Raw genomic sequence first — 17382 nt, 5'->3', positions numbered from 1 at the left:
TTTTCTCCTAGTCACCAGCTTCTTGGTCCTCCTCCTGAGGGTATCATCTCTCTGACAGTGAGGCACTGGTGTGGGACACTTGGTTAATGGATTCCCTTGCCCAAGGGACTTGCATGATGAGCCCTGGAAAGGGCCTCATCCCTCATCCTTGCTTTTCTCTTTCTGTGAACTGACCTACCTATGGGGACCTCCACTCCACTATTAGCATTGATTTAGAAGTAGCTTTTGATGTTTAATTGCTGATCACACACATGGGGCTTCCAGGTAGAGGTATGGGGAGCCCATGGGGTGACTGAAATCTCAGTTCAATGAACATTTTGGCTGAGCATCTCTGGTGGTAGAATGTTCGAGAAATCAGAGGCATTCCTGTGTGTCTCTCCAGGGTCGTCTCAATTGCAGGCCCAGCTGCCTCCATCATTCACAGCTCCACACCATTAGAGTTCTCCATCCCCATCTTGGCTTCTGCATTCAAGTGGTCCAGAATGGTTCTATCTGGTGCTGGAGCCTTGTTGCCATAGATACCCCATGCACGGGTCACAAAGCTTCATTCCATGAGGTGATGGAGCTCTCAGAGTGAGCCTCATGTCAGCCTCCTGACCCTGAACCACCTATAGAGATTGGGGCCTAAACAAACCCATGGTGTGTGTGTGTGTGTGTGTGTGTGTGTGTGTGTGTGTGTGTGTGTGTGCACGCACGTGTTCCAGAAGTTTGAGTCTATAGGAGCTCATGTGTGTGTGTGTGTGTGTGTGCGCGTACGTGCACACACGTGTTCCAGAAGTTTGTGTCTATAGGAGCGCACACGCACATGTGTGTGTGTGTGTACGTGCATGCGAGCACGCATGTTCCAGAAGTTTGGGTCTATAGGAGCCTTTCTTTGGCCTCAGGTGTCGTGTTAAGAATTTCTCTGGAACACTGGTCACTCTCTTCCCCCTGCTGTCTTACCTCGCCTGCCCCAGGGCATGAACAGGTAGATTGGCTATGAGGCTAGGGAAGCTTGGCTCAAGCTCACTTCTGCCACTGTGGGATTTGTGGCTTAACCCTCACTCCTCTTTGAACGTCTGTTTCTTCTTTCATACATGCACCTCCCTCCGCTGTTCTGTATCCTTCTTTGGCTCCCTATTGCTGTCATGTGCCGTGTTGTCTTAGTGACTGCAGAAACCTCAGCCCAAGGTTCAGGACATTGGAACTGCCTGATCACCACTGTCCTCTAGATTCAGGGACAGCAGACGGCATCTCTGAAATGATGTCACCAACAGCCAATCAGAAAGCTTCTGGACTGTTCCAGAAGCTTTCTAAAGAGAGCTCTCTGATTGGCTTTCTTGGGAGCCTGGGGCGATGAAGGACATCTGGTGTGACATCTTACACAGGGAGTCCTTGGCACTAATGTCCATGACCAGGATTGTTGGAACATTGGGGCTTCCTGTGTGTGGCTCAGTCACCCTCACTGTGGCCTAGCAAGGCTCTCTAGAGGGAGGCTCCCCACTGATGAGGTGGAAAGCCAGGACAAATGAGAAGGCTAACCCCACGGTGGTCACCTTTGTGGAAGGGCAGGAGGTCCTTCCTTCCTCTGATGACCTGTAGGTCACCTCCTGTCCCCTAAGGAACAGATGGCTTGTGAGGGCCTGGCATGCCATCTGCAGATGGTGCTAGCCCTTGTGTCATGAAATGGAAAATAGAGCCATGGGCATCTACACATTGGTCAGGGACACTTATGTGCATAGCTGGCCAGGAGGGGGAAGGAGTGTCCAACAGGATGAATTAGCTTCTCTCTCTTCTTTCTCTCTCTTTCTTTCTCTCTCCTTCCTATTTCTATTTCTCTCTCCCTCCCTCTTTCCTCTTTGTTTGTTTCTCTCCCATTTGTCTCTCTTCTCTCTCTCCTCTTCCCTAATATCCAATTCTTATCCAATAATTCTTTATTATAAACCAGTATTCTTTAATTTACTCCTTATTTAAATATACTTTGAGTTTTTGTCTCTGTTTTTATCAGGTTCTCAATATTTGAATAGAAATCCCTTAGAAACCTGAAACTTCCTCCGTGTTGTTCCCGGTCCCCCTGCCCAACAACCTCACGCAGGGAAAACCCATTCGTTCCCCGTCTCATTTCACGTTTCTCAGTACACTCACAATTCTATCCACACCTGACCCTGCCTCAGTTTCCTCTACCGCAGTTCCCTGATGTATCCAATCTGCCTTGGTCAGGTTTGACTTGCAGCTGGCCCAGGCACTGGGGGAGTCGATGTTTGAGAAGACTCTCAGGGAGAAAGTGAGCCAGGAGAACAGCGGAGTTCGCTGGGAGCTGGGCCAGCTACAGCAGCAGCTGGAGGTAAACAGCGGGGACTCACGCAACCCTACCCCTACCCCTAACCCTAACCCTGTCTGGACCCTCTAGAATCCCCAGCATGCACTGCTGCGTTGGGCAGAGGAAGAGCCCTGAGTGGGTGCCGTGGTCCACCAGGCACCACTGTTCTCGGCATGTCCTCATGATGCCCACAAAAGATGTCAGATAGATAATCCTCCACAGCACTGTGCTCCAGCCCAGGCACAGGGTCCTGGGTGTTCCCTGGGAGGTTCTAGGGGCTCAGCAGAAAATAAATCTGTCTCCGTTATGACCTCATCCAGGAGCCATGGCCTGCCCCAAGCAGTCTCCCATACAGAGGGAGTTTGTGTTATCAGCTGCTCTTCCCCTTCCTTGGCTCCTTATGACCCGTCCCGCCCCCCCCCCCCCCCCGCCAGGATGAGCTGTGCACTCTCAGGCTAGCCATTGTCCTCTTTATGAGAAAGCCTGCAGACTTTGCCCTGGATCTGCTTCCTTATTGGAGGGTCACTCCTGGGACCTCTGCCTCCTTAATCCCTCAGTCTGGCCCCAGTTGAGGGTTAGCACGGTGCCAGGCTTCCTTTCACAATAGGACGAATAGAATATTTCCCTGACAAGCCCTGAGATCCAGCTCCAGAAAAGCCTCTTCTCCTCCATTCACCAGTGTTCCCCCGAGACTTCTCAAAGAGTAACCATACTGGTGTCTCCGGGAATGTTGTAAGGGGCCAAGAATGGAGAAAGGCCAAGAGATGACTACCCAGGTGGTAGTCATCTCAACCGTGGAAAACCTGAGGCAGGAGGATCCTGAGGATGAAGTCAGCCTGCACTGCATGGGGAGACCCCGTCTAATGGTGCTGAGTGTGTCATACAGCTGTGCTTGTTAGCAGAGGAAGAGACCTCCCGGGAGAGGACTGTGGCCATGTGTCTCCATCTATTCCTCTGCCCCTTTCCTTGTAGCAAAAGGAGCAGGAAGCCTCAAAGCTGAAACAGGAGTTGGAAAGGCTGCAGGGGCAGAAGCGGGAGCTGCTGAACTGTGCCTCTGTGGGGGAGCAAGGCGTGGCCAGCCTGAAAGAGAGGGTCTGGGAGCTGGAGTCCAGTGCCCTTGAGCAGGAGAAGGTGCACAGCCAGCAGGAAAACACCATTAAGCAGCTGGAGCAGGTAAAGAGACCCTCCCTGTCTGGGGGATGCTCTGCCCTGGGCCGGGTTCTCTCACAGAGCTGCCTCACTGCTATTCCTCAGCATCCCCTCGAGAACCTCAGAGAAGCCAGCCCCTTGCAGGAGTCCTGCCTCATGGTCATCCCTTGCTGTTGTCTATTCTTGGTTATGGCCACACCAAGCCAGGCACACTTTGCAGTGCCTTCCCCGATTAAGATACAAGTTCCCCAACAGAAAAGGTTTGCTGATTGACTGGTTGGTCCCTCTTCCTTCTCAGTGCCTCTGTCTATAGTCAAAGATGACACCAAGTGTAACTGTTGATGCTCAGCACAGACTAGTGACCAAGTATCCCACACTATTGATCACTGTCCGCGTAAGAGACTCAGTCCTGCGCTCTGCCTGACCTCCTCATAGGACATGGGAGGATCATGCCCTTCATGGACATGGAAGCTGAGGCCTAAAGTCACGGGGCAGGGGGTATTTGAACTGGAGTCCTCAGACCATAGTGGCTCAAACATCTACTTTGGGCACAGAAGTAGGAAGATGAGCATTCTGAGCTTTAGAGAATATGCAGCCACTGCGGGAGCAGGCGACTCCAGTGTCCGAGGAAGGCATCTGGTGTCTGGGTACATGCTGAGCCACGGTGCTTGAAGCAGTTAGCAGACACATGCATAGCAACAGGAAAAGTCTAAATACAGCAATGCGAACCAGAAAAGCACAAGGTAAAGTAGATGCTAAGAGCCAGTGTGGTGGCTAACACCTGTCCCTACACTCTTGGGGTCTGAGACAGAAGGAATACCATGAGTTCCATACCAGCCTGGACTACACAGAGAGTCTGAGGTCAGTGTGGGATACAATAACAGACCCTGCTCCCACCCACCCCAAAATAGTCCATCAAAATAGACACCGAGGAGAGAGAGAGACAATGGCACAAAAACTCATGTCCTTATACAATAGCATCAGCGTTAGCCTTCCTGGTTTTTAGAGATACAGGGAGTGTGGGGCCGTGTTTTTTCCTCTTCATGGTGTGAAAGCCACCCAGCTTTTCAAGGAGAGGGAAGTTCCAGTGCTTAGCTCTAAATTTCTGTTGGAGGGTTCCCTGCCCACGGTGGGAACACGTGCCAGGTGGCATGAATGGCTAGATGGATAGGCTCTATCTATCTATTCCGTTGAGGTCAGGGTGCCAGCACTTGCGCCTCACTCAGCCTTGCTCCATTTCACAGGCTGAGGCCTCATGGGTGGGAGACACAAACATGAGCAGTGCAGAATCAGGGTCTGGAGGGTCTCCCACGCTCACGAGTGCCCAGCGAGCTTTCCTTGCTGGTCTTTTTATTAAACACCTCATCTGCATCAGACGCTGACCAGATGGAGGAGTAAATCTGGCATCCAGTGCTCTCTGCCTCCCCGAAGCTCAGAGTCCTGCTGGGATCAAGTGCACCTTGAGCGTGTTGATCTGGACTTGGGAAGGGCTGAGGGAGACAGACTCACTGGAGGAATGGAGAGCTGAAGGCACAGTCAGAATCGGCTGAACAAGAGCTCCAGGCAAGGCAGACAGCTCCCGCAAAGGCCCAGAGGTCACAGAGTCATGTGATACCTAAAGAGCGGCAACTCAGACGGACTCCTGAGTCTGCTCATTGTCGGCAGGATCCCAGGCCAGTGCTGTGTTTTCTAGATGGTTCCCTTCTTTGATGGGAACCCTGCCAACCCTCAAGCCTCAGGTCTAATTGGTGAAGACTGCAGTGTCCACACTGGTGGGAGTGTCAAGGCTGGCAGCGCACTTTGCAACAGCCCTGGTGATGTCCGCAAGCACAAACAAGCCATCAGGCGTTTGTGAAAATCCCATTATCATTTCTTGAAGATTCCTCCCAGCACCAGTGAGAGTTACAAGCAAAATAAAGGAACTGTGACCTTAAGCGTGGAGACAACACACCCCCAACTCCCCAACCTGAACTTAAACTAGCGGGGAAGAGAGGCCGAGTGGATGCTGTGGTCACAAGAGAGAGAGAGAGAGAGAGAGAGAGAGAGAGAGAGAGAGAGAGAGAGAGAGAGCCTTGCACAGCAGCACGTGTCCTCACAGAGGCTGGGCAGATATTTATTGATCTCAATAAGGCACTTTTTCCTGGGAGTTTTATGTTAACTCATATAAGCTTGACATAAATGGTATTGTAGATGTCAGGAGTGCCCACGAGGCTGGAAAAAATGAACAAGAAATATTGTATTTCCTCACACCACCCCTCATGTGGGATCATCCTTCCATAACCCCTGCCATTGTGCGAGGTTGCGGGAAGGAGCTAATTTAATCGGGCTGTGCCAGGGGCTCTGACACACATTGTCTGTTAGCGTCTTCAGGTTCCCCACATTTTAGAAGCCCAGATTTGTTCTTCTGTTCCCTACCTTTGTCTCCACATTAGAGACAACAGCTGCAAAATTCTAAAACAGAAGATCTTTAGGTTTCTTGGAGAACATCAAAAAGGATTCTGAGGCTGTGCCTAAACCCAGTGGGAGAGTGTGGTGGATGAGTAAACACCTCAGGAAGGGGCAGAGGCTGTGCCGGGGTGTTTGCCTGCTTTGTTTGCCATTTCAGGGCAGGAGGGAGGTGATTTCACTCTGAGGTACACATTAGAAAGGAAAGGCAAGGATGCAGATGTCAAGGGTGGTGTGGAGGGCTGGGACACACGTGTGGACCTTCGTGCACCATCCTTGCTTCCCCAGCTTCACCAGCGGTTTGAGTTGGAGATCGAGAGGATGAAGCAGATGCATCAGAAGGACAGAGAGGACCAGGAAGAAGAGCTGGAGGATGTGCGTCAGTCCTGCCAGAAGCGGGTGCGTGAGCTGTGGGCACAGTGCGTCCCAAGGTCCCACCGGGAGGATGCTGGGACCTGAGATCTGTAGGCATGATCATTCTATGACCAACTGAGACCTTTGTTCCCTCAGGGATTTCAAGGGTCTGGGGTCCAAAGTCATTAAGTGCAATCATAGAAGCTTCTAGAATTTTAACACAACACAACCTCTGCCACATGACAGGCTGTAGGTAGAGGTGCTGTAGGTGCAGGGAGCAGCATTGGGCTTCTCTAGTGGCCCTGCCCTGTGTCCCTGCATTTGACCCACGCTTTTTGCTCATGTTCCTCAGTGTTCTGCACCTGAGAACCGGGTCACTGCGGTCCCAGTCAGTCCATTATCTCCTTCACCATCGCCAGTGCACATACACACACACACACACACACACACACACACACACACACACACACACACAGCGATGGAGACGGCCTTCCCTGAAGGCGTCTGCACCGTCTCCACCCACTCCGCACTCATCAGCCCTTGTCACTTGACACTCTAACACAGTCTGCAGCCAGTGTCCTCACCTGCTCTCTGTTCCTGTTGCTGAACATGTGGCCAATTTTCATTCTGCTGTGATGGCCCACAGGCTCTCATTTGGATGAGGAATTGGTAAATCCCTTCCTTCAACAGTGGAGTTTTAGCACCCTTTCCCTCCTCCTCCCATCCTTCATCACACTTGGGGACCACAGGGAAACATTCTTCACACTTTCCCAGGATGTGCTTGACCCAGATATTTTATGACGGGGTATCTTTCTGAGTAACTTTTCACTCTTATCTTTTAGAAGCAGACAAGAGCAAGACAACATATTTCTTTTGGGCCTTTTACACTTATACTATTTGTTTATTTAGTGTATGTTTGTGTATGAATGCACACGTGGTTGCATGCACACATGTGTAGACATGCATGCCGTGGCACATGTGTGGAAGTTGTAGGACACCATGTGAGAGTCAGTTCTCTCTCTATACGAGTTCAGTCCTGGAGATTGAACTCAGGCGACTGAACCTCTCCTGCTGAGCCATCTTGCGGACCCAGACTATTTCTAATTCAGCTTTTTATGAACAAATTATTGAAGGCAGGTGGAAGCCTTGTTCTCATGACAGACACTGAGAGCATCTTCCTTTTGACTGGTAACCCTTTCCAGTATCCCTCTCCACAGCAGGAAACAGTTAGACCTGAGGGGATGCTGTGGGTGTGTGGTGGCAGAAGGGACATGAACTCCTTTCAGGAGAGCCAGGGCTACAGATGGCTCCAGGCACAAGTGGAGGACAGAGGGGATGGGTTGACACCTGTGAGCGAGACTTGTGTAGAGTCAGCAGCTCCCGCTGGGCATTCCAGTACAGGACGCCCTGTTTGTTGGGTCCTAGCTGAGGACTCTGAGTGAGCCGCAAATTAAATGAAGAGCTGTTCTGCAGACTCGCTAGCTGGGGGAGAACGCTCTGGCCTGGGGCTTCCATGGGGGTAGGCATTATTTACTGATCTGGGACACAGTGCTGGCACAAGAGGTCCCGGTGACGCTGTCTTGTAGATGGCAGCCTCTTATTGTATCCTTATGTGGAGAGAAGGAGAGGGAGAAAGAGCGATTTCAGTTCTCTGGTGTCTTTCTTTTTAAGAGCACTAACCCTGTTGGGGGCCCTACCTCCTCTGTCCTTAACCCTCCCACTGGAGGTTAGAGGGAACTCACACAGCCCATAACATCAAGTACCCTGCGTACCTAGGTTGGTGTCTCTTTCAGCTCATCATAATAGAAGGCCAGGGAGACCGATGTGCACCTTAACAGCCTGTCTGCCATGTGATCCACAGCCTTGAGAGTTCAGGGTGCTGGGCGGGGAGGAGATGGCTCAGGGGGTAAGGTACATGTCGCACAAGCTTGACGACCTTGGTGTGGATATCCCCCACCCACTGTACAAAGCTGGGTGTGAGTGGAGTCTCGGGGACTCCAGCTCTGGGGTACAGACACAGGAGGATTCTGACAGTTCACAGGCCCAGTCAGTCTAGTCAATGGGCAGGCCCAAGATTTCTCGAGAGATTGTGTCCCAAAAATATAACATGGAGAACAGAATGATAAAAGAAAATATCAAACACCAAACTCTGGCCTTTACATGTTCACGCACAGGTCAACATATACCTGTACACACATGCATACGCGAGTGCATGCATGTGCGTGCACACACACACTCAACATGCTAAGACTAGAAAATACCCAAGCAGTGGCCATAAATACAAACGTCACAGTGTGGGGTATGGAGTCCCCCAATCTGGCCAATTTTCCCTTTACTTGACTAGGTTCCAAGCTTTTAGGTTCCTAGGCTTTCTCACAGACATACTTATGGCCACGGGCTCCATGTTCCTTCCTCCCAGAACCCTAGCCAGGACTCTTTCTGCCCAGGGCTCATTCAAGGATGCTCACCTCTCTTCCTTGTGCCAACAGCTCCGTCAGCTAGAGATGCAACTGGAGCAGGAATATGAGGAAAAGCAGGTGGCTCTCCATGAGAAGCGTGATTTGGAAGGTTTGATTGGAACCCTGTGTGACCAGGTAAGGTACACACAATGGGGACATTCGAGGGGATTTAAAACCCACTTCTTGGTTCAGTGAGATTGATAGGTGCATGAGAAGACCAGCTGCAGGGAGAGTCTCTTCTTCCCTGTGTTCCTAAAGCAATTTTTCTCCATCCATCCTTCCTGCCTGCATTCACTGGCCCATCAAAAATCTCCAGAATGGTGACCAACAGAGCCCTTAGAACACACAAAGGAGTAAACAGAATGGCCCCGGTTGGATGGGCAGATGAAGCTGTGTGATCTTCAGTGGCTACTGACAGCGAACTGTGGACAATGCTTGCACTATCAGGGTGGGTATGGATGGCCACTATGCCCACAGTAAACCTTGTAGGGACAAGACTTTCCAGGAAAGTAGCCAGACCAGGAGCCAGGCAGATGTGTCTTCCACCTCTGCATTTAGGTGAGCTTGTTAATTGATCTAAGCATGTGGAACAGTAGAATCCCCCGGCCTGGATCCGTCACTGTCCTGGGGTCCTCGGAAAATCTCTATGGCGTTCTGAAAATAATGTTTCTTGTGGTAGGGACAGTCTTATATTGTGGAATACTGAGCATGCTGGTCACCACGAGCTGCCTTCAGCACCCTTCCAAATGTGCCAATTAGAAAAATCCACAGACCTTTCCAAGTGTCCCTAGACACATCACTCTCCCCACCTCCCTCCGGAGAGCCACCACTGTCCACAGCAGCCACAGAGCTCAAAGCTGCTCTGGTTTCAGAGCTGGGAGCCCCCAGCTACTGTGACGAGCTGTGCTGGGCAGCGGGAGGAAGGCTACATTCCAGCACCAAGTTGCATCGAGAGTTCTTGTCAGGTCCCCTTGGATTTAGGCCCATGTGCTGGGGAAGAACATTTTGGAGGGGACCTGAGGTGAAGCAATGGGCTCCAAACAGAGCCCAGGACCACGAGCGATGAAAGGGGATATGGATGAGACCTCCAGGACCCTCCTCCCCGCAGTATACCACTTCCTCCAGCCAGATCCTTCTACGAGGTGACATTTAGGGAGAACCAGTGATGGAGGCTAGGACACCAGGAGCAGACCACGTCTGAATTACACCAGCAGCAGGAGATAACCTTCTGCACCTGAGCCTCGAGAACCACTTCCCATCCCAACTATGACGCTGACGTCATGTTGATGTTTTTGTTGTGATGTAGCACGAATTCTAATTGGTCTTTATAATAAAAACTCAGACTCAGATATTAGGGACTGAAAGCTGAACAATCAGAGGAAAAAGCAGCTAGCTACCAGTCCTTATCTCTATGAACTCCTCAGACCAAACGGGGTATCCTGTCTCTACAAGTCCTCAGACTGAACTCTCAGACTGAATGCCGTGAGCTCCTGTCTTCTCCCACCTTATACTCCTCTCTCAGCCCTATCACTTCCTGTCTCCACCTCCCTAGTGTTGGGATTAAAGGTGTGTGAGCCACCACCTGGCTGTCTCTCTTTTAGACTGGATCAATCTTGTGTAGCCCAGGGTGACCTTGAACTCACAGGGATCGACTTGCCTCTGCCTCCTGAGTGCTGGGATTAAAGGAGTCTGCCACCACTGCCTGGCCTCTATGGCTACCTAGTGGCTAGCTCTGCACTTTGATCCTCGGGCAAATTTTATTTGTTACGGCACAAACAAAATACCACCACAAGTGATCTTTGTCAAACCTACAGAAAAGCAGGCACACACTATGGGTGGTGTGTGTGCAGTCACAGGGGTCACATAAACAAAAACACTGCCTCGTTGTTTACCAGCTGATAGGGGCACAATGCTTCCCAACCATCCAGAGGTCTCTTTCCTAACCACCCTCCACATCTTCCTCCCTTGTCTTTTGCTCCCACAGAAGAAAGCTTGACACTGGCCCTTGTCCCTCCCACAATGGTTTTGAGTGTAGTCTACGAGGCTTCCTACAACTGGAATCCAACGGCCTCATTGTTGTCCTGACCTCAGTAAACCTTTTCTTTTTCTGTGAGCCCTGTGTCTGCCTCTTCAGAAACAAACCACAGCCTATCCTCACTGTGGGGGTAGCATCAGCTGCAGGGTGTGTGACTGAGAGAAAATAGCTCCGGGGAGGATCTGCCTTCCCACACCCCACAGACGTGGCCTAGCCAGTGTGTACTGTAACTTCCAGGGGCCGGCGCTGCTGGTCCCTTGTCCCTGGGGAGCTGTGTGGTCTCCTCTTCAGGATTCAGCCAGTCATGACGACGGGCTTCTGTATTTTCTGGGAATCATTCGTGATCTGCGTATAAATGCTAATTAGTTTCTGATAATGCACGTTTCAGTGACTCTGCCTGTGGATAATCCCCACCTTTGTTTAATAACAGCCCTCAGCTAACCAAGTCTTTAATGCAGCCAAATTAACCACATTTATGGCTTATGCTTTTCTCCTTGAAAGCTGCTTTCACCAACTTCAGTTCATATTTTACCATATGTCTGGTAAAGCTCTAAATTTGCTTTTATGTTATGATTAGGTTTTAATCCATCTTACGTGGGTGTGTACAGAAGCCAGTCGTCATGACTGGATGAGTCCTGGAGAGGAGACCACACAGCTCCCCAGGGACAAGGGACCGGCAGCGCCGGCTCCTGGAAGTTACAGTACACACTGGCTAGGCCACGTCTGTGGGGTGTGGGAAGGCAGATCCTCCCCGGAGCTATTTTCTCTCAGTCACACACCCTGAAGCTGATGCTACCCCCCACAGATGGTGAGCCACAGTGAGGATAGGCTGTGGTTTGTTTCTGAAGAGGCAGACACAGGGCTCACACAGATAGAAAAGGTTTACTGAGGTCAATACCTATGCTTTTCTGCTGTGTCTAACCTTCATTTTTTCTCCATCCCCCATGCCGTGGGTGTGTGCAGGACCCCATTCTACTTGCTTCATGCTCCTCTCTGCCCCTGCACTATCTGGTCCTACTGATTAGCTTTCGATAAATTACAGTGTCCTTGACGGCTTTAACCATCAATTTCACACAGCTCAAGTCACCTTAGGAAAGAATCATGACTGAGGGATTACCTAGATCAGGTTGGCCTGTGGGTCTGAATGTGGGCAATTGATGTATGAGGACTCTGTCCACTGTGGGTGGTGCCAGTCCCTAGACAGGTGGGCTTGCGCCATATAAGGAAGCTAGCAAACCATGGCAAACAGCACCCTCCAGGCTTTCTGCTTCACTTGCTTATGTTCCTCCTCTGACTCCCCTTAATGGTGAACTGTAACCTGGAAGTGTAAGCCATTCACACACACACACACACACACACACACACACACACACACACACCCTCTTCCTCTACCAAGTCGTTTCTGGTCATGGTTTTTATCACTGCAGCGGGAAAGAAACAAGAACACAGGGCATCATATTTTGCTTGTCTTTGAAAATAATCTTGTCCTCTTGAGTCTTCAGTGACCTTAAGATGCAGGCTGGGATGTAGGTGAGTGATAGAGGACTGTCCTAGCCCACATAGGACCCCATGTACCACACACAGAAACCCAATAGGAAAAGATTTCAAGCTTTTGCAGAGGACCCAAGTGCTATTCCCAGAACCTACACGGTGGCCACAACTGTTTCTAATTCTACTTCCAGGGTATCCAAAGCCCCCTTCTGGCCTCTGTAGTTACCAGGCATACACATGAAATACAAATATATATGTAGGCAAACACACATTCATATAAAATAACAATAAGTAAATTTAAAAAAATAAGGAAAGGGAATTCAGAAGTAACTTGATTCATTGGAATGGCTGCTTTGCAAGTCAGACTGGAGACAACTGACAATTCCATGTTTAAACACTGTGTTCTTGTCCTCAGCCCCATCCCGTCTCTGTTTATTGCAGTATTTATTTCTTAACCATATAGCTCACAAGCATTTTAATTAGATTCGTTTCTAGCAAACTCTTGGTTTCCTCAGATTTACAGCCAGTATTTGTTTCCGTGTTTTGATTTTTATTAAGCCGCCTTCTGGCCCATGAGACACCTCCACAACATCAGCCTTGTATCTAGCAAACTCAACGAACCCAGCGTTTTCATATTTTACCTGTCAATTATTTTATCTTTTCCTACACTGATGATCTTACAATTTGAAAATGAGAACACTTTTGCCTTTGGGGACAAGGAAAAATGTCAACTGTTTCCAAAAGAAACGTGTTGCTGGTTCCCCTCCAGCTCACCCACTGGCCTCTGGCTGGGGCTACATGCAGACATATTAGGAAATGTGCTTTTCTTGTGTGAATGCCGCTAAGAATTATTCATGTGACTATCTCCAGTGTGCGTGCTATCAGTAATTCTTGTCTGGTTAAATGATCTTCACCCATTTCCAGATCTGGAAAAACTGTCGGCTCTCACTTCATGCTGTTCAGTGGAGAACTCCCCTGTGTCGGCTCTGCCCAGACAGGAATGCAGTGTCTCCCAATCTGTCTCCCACATTAATTTACTTAGCCATCTGATTTATTATTATTATTATTATTTATTATTATTATGTTGTGTGAGTCCTTGTGTTGGAATATGCAAATAAGTATCGTGCCTGAGGAAACCAGAAGAGGGCGTTGGATACCACAAAGTTGAATTACAAGTGGTTGAGAGCCACTGTGTGGGTGCTGGAACTGAAGCTGGGTCCTCTGGAAGATCAGAGCCACTCTTTGCCACTGTCCCTTGTTTGCCCCAAGTCACCAGATTGCTAGCATTTGTCCATTTGGATGATGACACGTTAGGTATTTTTAAAAACTGAAATCATGATATTTACAACATTCTTTCCTTGCAGTGTTTGTTCAAGATCAAACTAACCTTGTAAAATCAGTGTGCACCTGTTTTCAAGATAGCGGTTTTTAAAGTTTGCATATGTGGTTCTTGAAAATTTGAAACACTGCTTTTTAACCCTTTGGGGTGCAGGATAGATGCTTGATACTGCTAGGTGCTGCTATTGCATGGTCTGACCTTTCCTCTCCTTAGTGAATGATTTCGGAAACATCTTACTAAATCTCTGACCTTGCATCAAACTTTGCATATATGCTGATTCAGAGCTTTTTCTGCAGCGTTTTCTTCTGACTGAAGCAAGTCTGTCACATCACATGATCTGCTTTCTCTATCATAGCAGCATCATGCTTACGATTCTTTTACTGCTACAAGAACTTGGGGAAAACCGTCTCTTGTCATTGTCAAAGACTCCTCTTGTGTATTTATAAACACCCACCCTTAACTTTGCTGCATCTTTCCTTCTCTTTTCTATTAGTTTGGGATTTGTTCTATTTTGAGCTTGAGTTGAAAAATTTTAACTCACATTCAATGTTTCTTATTCCCTTGAATGGTTTAGAACTGTATACATCTTTTAAAATTTCAAGTGCCAGGAGCATAGCTATCTCGTAGAGCGCTTGCCTATCAAGTGTGGGGCCCTGAGTTCAAACCCAGCACTGCAGAAAAATAAATAGCTAAAAATTAAAGTATTAGTCAGACGGAAGTAATGCCCTGACCCCTGGGTTGCTGTGTCTCTGGTATCGTGATGTCCTCAAGTTTGTCACCTACCTTTAGTTCCCCTTTTTTATCACACACATCGCTTAGGAATTAGACTAACACTTGTGATTATTTAGAGGAACATTTGATGGAATTTTCAACATAGTGGCATCTCTGACAGTAGCAGGCTGGGATACCTGGTACTTTTCATTGACATTGCTGGGATCTCCAGGTCACTTTAATTCGTGGTCAAGTTTAATAAGACACTGAATTATTGATTTATATTGGTGGGGGGCTCTGTTCATAGATAATTAATCAAAGTTGTTAATTTTATGATTTAAAGATCACACAAAAATAGAAAGCCATGCATCATTAAAGTATGGAAACGTGCATATACTTCTTTAAATATCTGTTACTGCTGACTTTTGGTTTTATCTGCTTGTTCTGTAGCTTGGGGTTTCACACCCCAGTGTGAGTGTGGATTTGCTAATGAGTGAGTTATAATTTCTCTTTATGTATTTTGTGATTGTATACTTAGATATTCCTGCGTTTGATATGACTTTGTTTTCCTGGAAGACTGTTTACTTGGCAACTACATGAGAACATTCTCTTTTCCATGAGTGATTTTGCCCTTATGTTGTTCTATTTGATTCTTTCAGTCACTCTGCCCTCAGGACCACCTCGATCCCTCTATTTTCAGCCTCTACAACTGTGCATAAATGTGCACATGACTAGCTCATGTTACCTCTAAACACCCGGGCAATTTTAATCTGATAGTTCAGTCTCTGACTTCTCATAGGAGAATTTAGTTCATTTACATTTATTGCCATGACTAGTCTATTTGAACTTATTTGGGTTCTCTCATTTTCTGCTTAATTTTGCTAGTTTTTGGTTCCTGTCTTTGCCCTTACTTCATGCCATTTCTGTTTTTCAATAAACTGATACTTTATCTTTTCTTTTGTTTTACTACTAGAAACTATTAACTATATTTCTATTTTTAGTGGCTAGTCATGAGAACTCAGTTAAAATTTTTCTAATGTACTTTAGTTCTTTAAAATCTATCAATGGTGTTTGCTCCACATAACTGAAAGATGTAAGACTTTGAGAAAGTGAAGTGACTCGTCCAGGGTTGACATAAGTGGATTTGAAGTGAACTCAGCCTGTGCTATTTTGAAATCTGTAGTTTTTATATCTAGTAACATACTGTTGCTTAAAATTTCTAGTACCCTTAGTTTGGCATGGTGGCACACACCTGTTATTCCAGCACTTGGACAGTGGAGGCAAGAGGATCAAGAGTTCAAGGCTAACTTGGCTATTTGGAGACCATTTTTTAAAGCAAAAAGTTCTATGTACCATTAACTAGAGACAAATGCTTGTGGGCCATCTTTGTAGACTGTGCTCTAAGGCAGGCCCTCTCTATAATCCTTTTGCTGTGCAACCATACACAATATATTTTTCTCTAAGCCACAGTTTCCCTACCCATAATTTCCATAGCTGTGTCTCTGAATCATGTTGACTAGTGCTCAGGAGTTTGCTTTCACAACTGCCCCCAACAACTAGCCTTTATGATAACAGGGAAACAACCCGAGTTGGATGCAGTTTCCAGAACAGCGTGAGTCATACAGATTCCTCGCTTAATCATTAGCCTCATTTATCCAAATTTGAATCACTGAGCTCTCAGAGTGCTACTTAGTTCGCATTAACATAAGGAAGTTCTCTCTGCTCCCTCCTTCCTGTAACCCTTAAGATGGAAAGGACAGCTTGAGCTGAGGCTTTATTGTGGATTCTGTTTACACAGCTTCCTGGAAAAAGGCTGGCAATGCCATGTTTCAAGGGACCTCAGTGGCAACCACGCTCATAGCCATTCCAACCACGTGGCCAGTGCCGTTAGCAGAGGAGGCACTGATGTCGACTCGTTTCTTAGGAAAGCTAAGTGTTAACTAGAGGGAGAGCAGACAGAAGAATGAGACAAGTACAGAACCCGTGCTCATCACGGTAAAAATATGACTGTGGAGCAGGGGAGCGTGGGCTTCAGGAAACCGTCCTATTAGCCATAGTGGAGCAGTGCTGAGAGAACCACATGCTGGGCTGAGGTCCTCGGGTTCTGCATTCCCACTCGGTGGCACAGTGGCCCAGGCAGATCTCGTGTCTGCTGAATGCCTCCATGTCCCTGTGTTCTGAGAGGCCCAGGCCATCTCTAACTGTGTGACCTGCCCATACCTGAGGTTTGTATGCCATTGTATCAATCACACAGCAGTCCACATGCCAGACCACAGATCCTCTCTCTTGGCTCCTGAAGGGCCTTCTGTCTGGGGCACTTTCCTTGCATTGCTAGCTAGGAGCAGCTGTTCCAACTTCCGGTGCCTAGCTCCTCTGTGTCTCAGAGCAACTTCTTGTAAAAATTAAAGAGCTGGAGAAATGGTTCCATGGTTAAGAGCAATGACTGCCCTTGCAGAGAACCTTGGTTCAATTCCTAGTATCAACATTTTAATCCACAACTGTCTGTAACTCCAGTTACAGAGGATTTGAAGCCTTCTTATGGACTCCACAGACACCAGGTACATACACAGTGCATAGACATAGGTGCAGGCAAAACATTTATACAATGAAATATGATAATGATTGTGATGATGATGGTCATGATGATGGTGATGATGGTGATGGTGATGGTGGTGGTGATGGTGATGATGGTGGTGGTGATGATGATGATGATGGTGATGATGATGATGGTGATGATGATGGTGGTGATGATTACGGTGGATGATGATTATGGTGGATGATGATGATGATGGTGATGGTGGTGGTGATGGTGATGATGATGGTGGTGATAGTGATGATGGTGATGGTGATGATGGTGGTGATAGTGATGATGGTGATATTGATGATGACAGTGGCAGCAGCAAACACACCTCCCTGGTGATCTAACCTGCTAAAGTTGCCCTTTTCTTGACACAGCAGCTGGGTTCACACCCCAACTCTGTGTCTTCCCCAGCAAACCACCCTTATCATCATCAGACTCCTCCCCATGCATTTAGACTATGTGCTCATCCCGGGGATTACATGGAGTCCAGCCCACAAAGCACTGAGAATCCTTCCTGCT

The 17382-nt window shown here is 48.1% G+C and overlaps 1 protein-coding gene across 1 annotated transcript in view; it reads left to right on the top strand.

The window, feature by feature from the left end:
* Nucleotides 1-17382, top strand: part of Myo18b (myosin XVIIIB) — a 201965-nt gene that overhangs the window by 83625 nt on the left and 100958 nt on the right. Inside the window, exons 29-32 of the mRNA XM_087898172.1 lie at nt 2200-2323; nt 3272-3472; nt 6182-6292; nt 8737-8841. Of these exons, the coding sequence (XP_087754298.1) occupies nt 2200-2323; nt 3272-3472; nt 6182-6292; nt 8737-8841 (541 nt within the window). The remainder of the gene's footprint in view (nt 1-2199; nt 2324-3271; nt 3473-6181; nt 6293-8736; nt 8842-17382) is intronic.

This window comes from Myodes glareolus, chromosome 2 (genome assembly GCF_982192425.1).
Source record: "Myodes glareolus chromosome 2, mMyoGla1.1, whole genome shotgun sequence".
Taxonomy (NCBI): Eukaryota; Metazoa; Chordata; class Mammalia; order Rodentia; family Cricetidae; genus Myodes; species Myodes glareolus.
The sequence above is the reverse complement of the archived record's forward strand: the minus strand, read 5'-3'. Positions and strand labels throughout refer to the sequence as shown.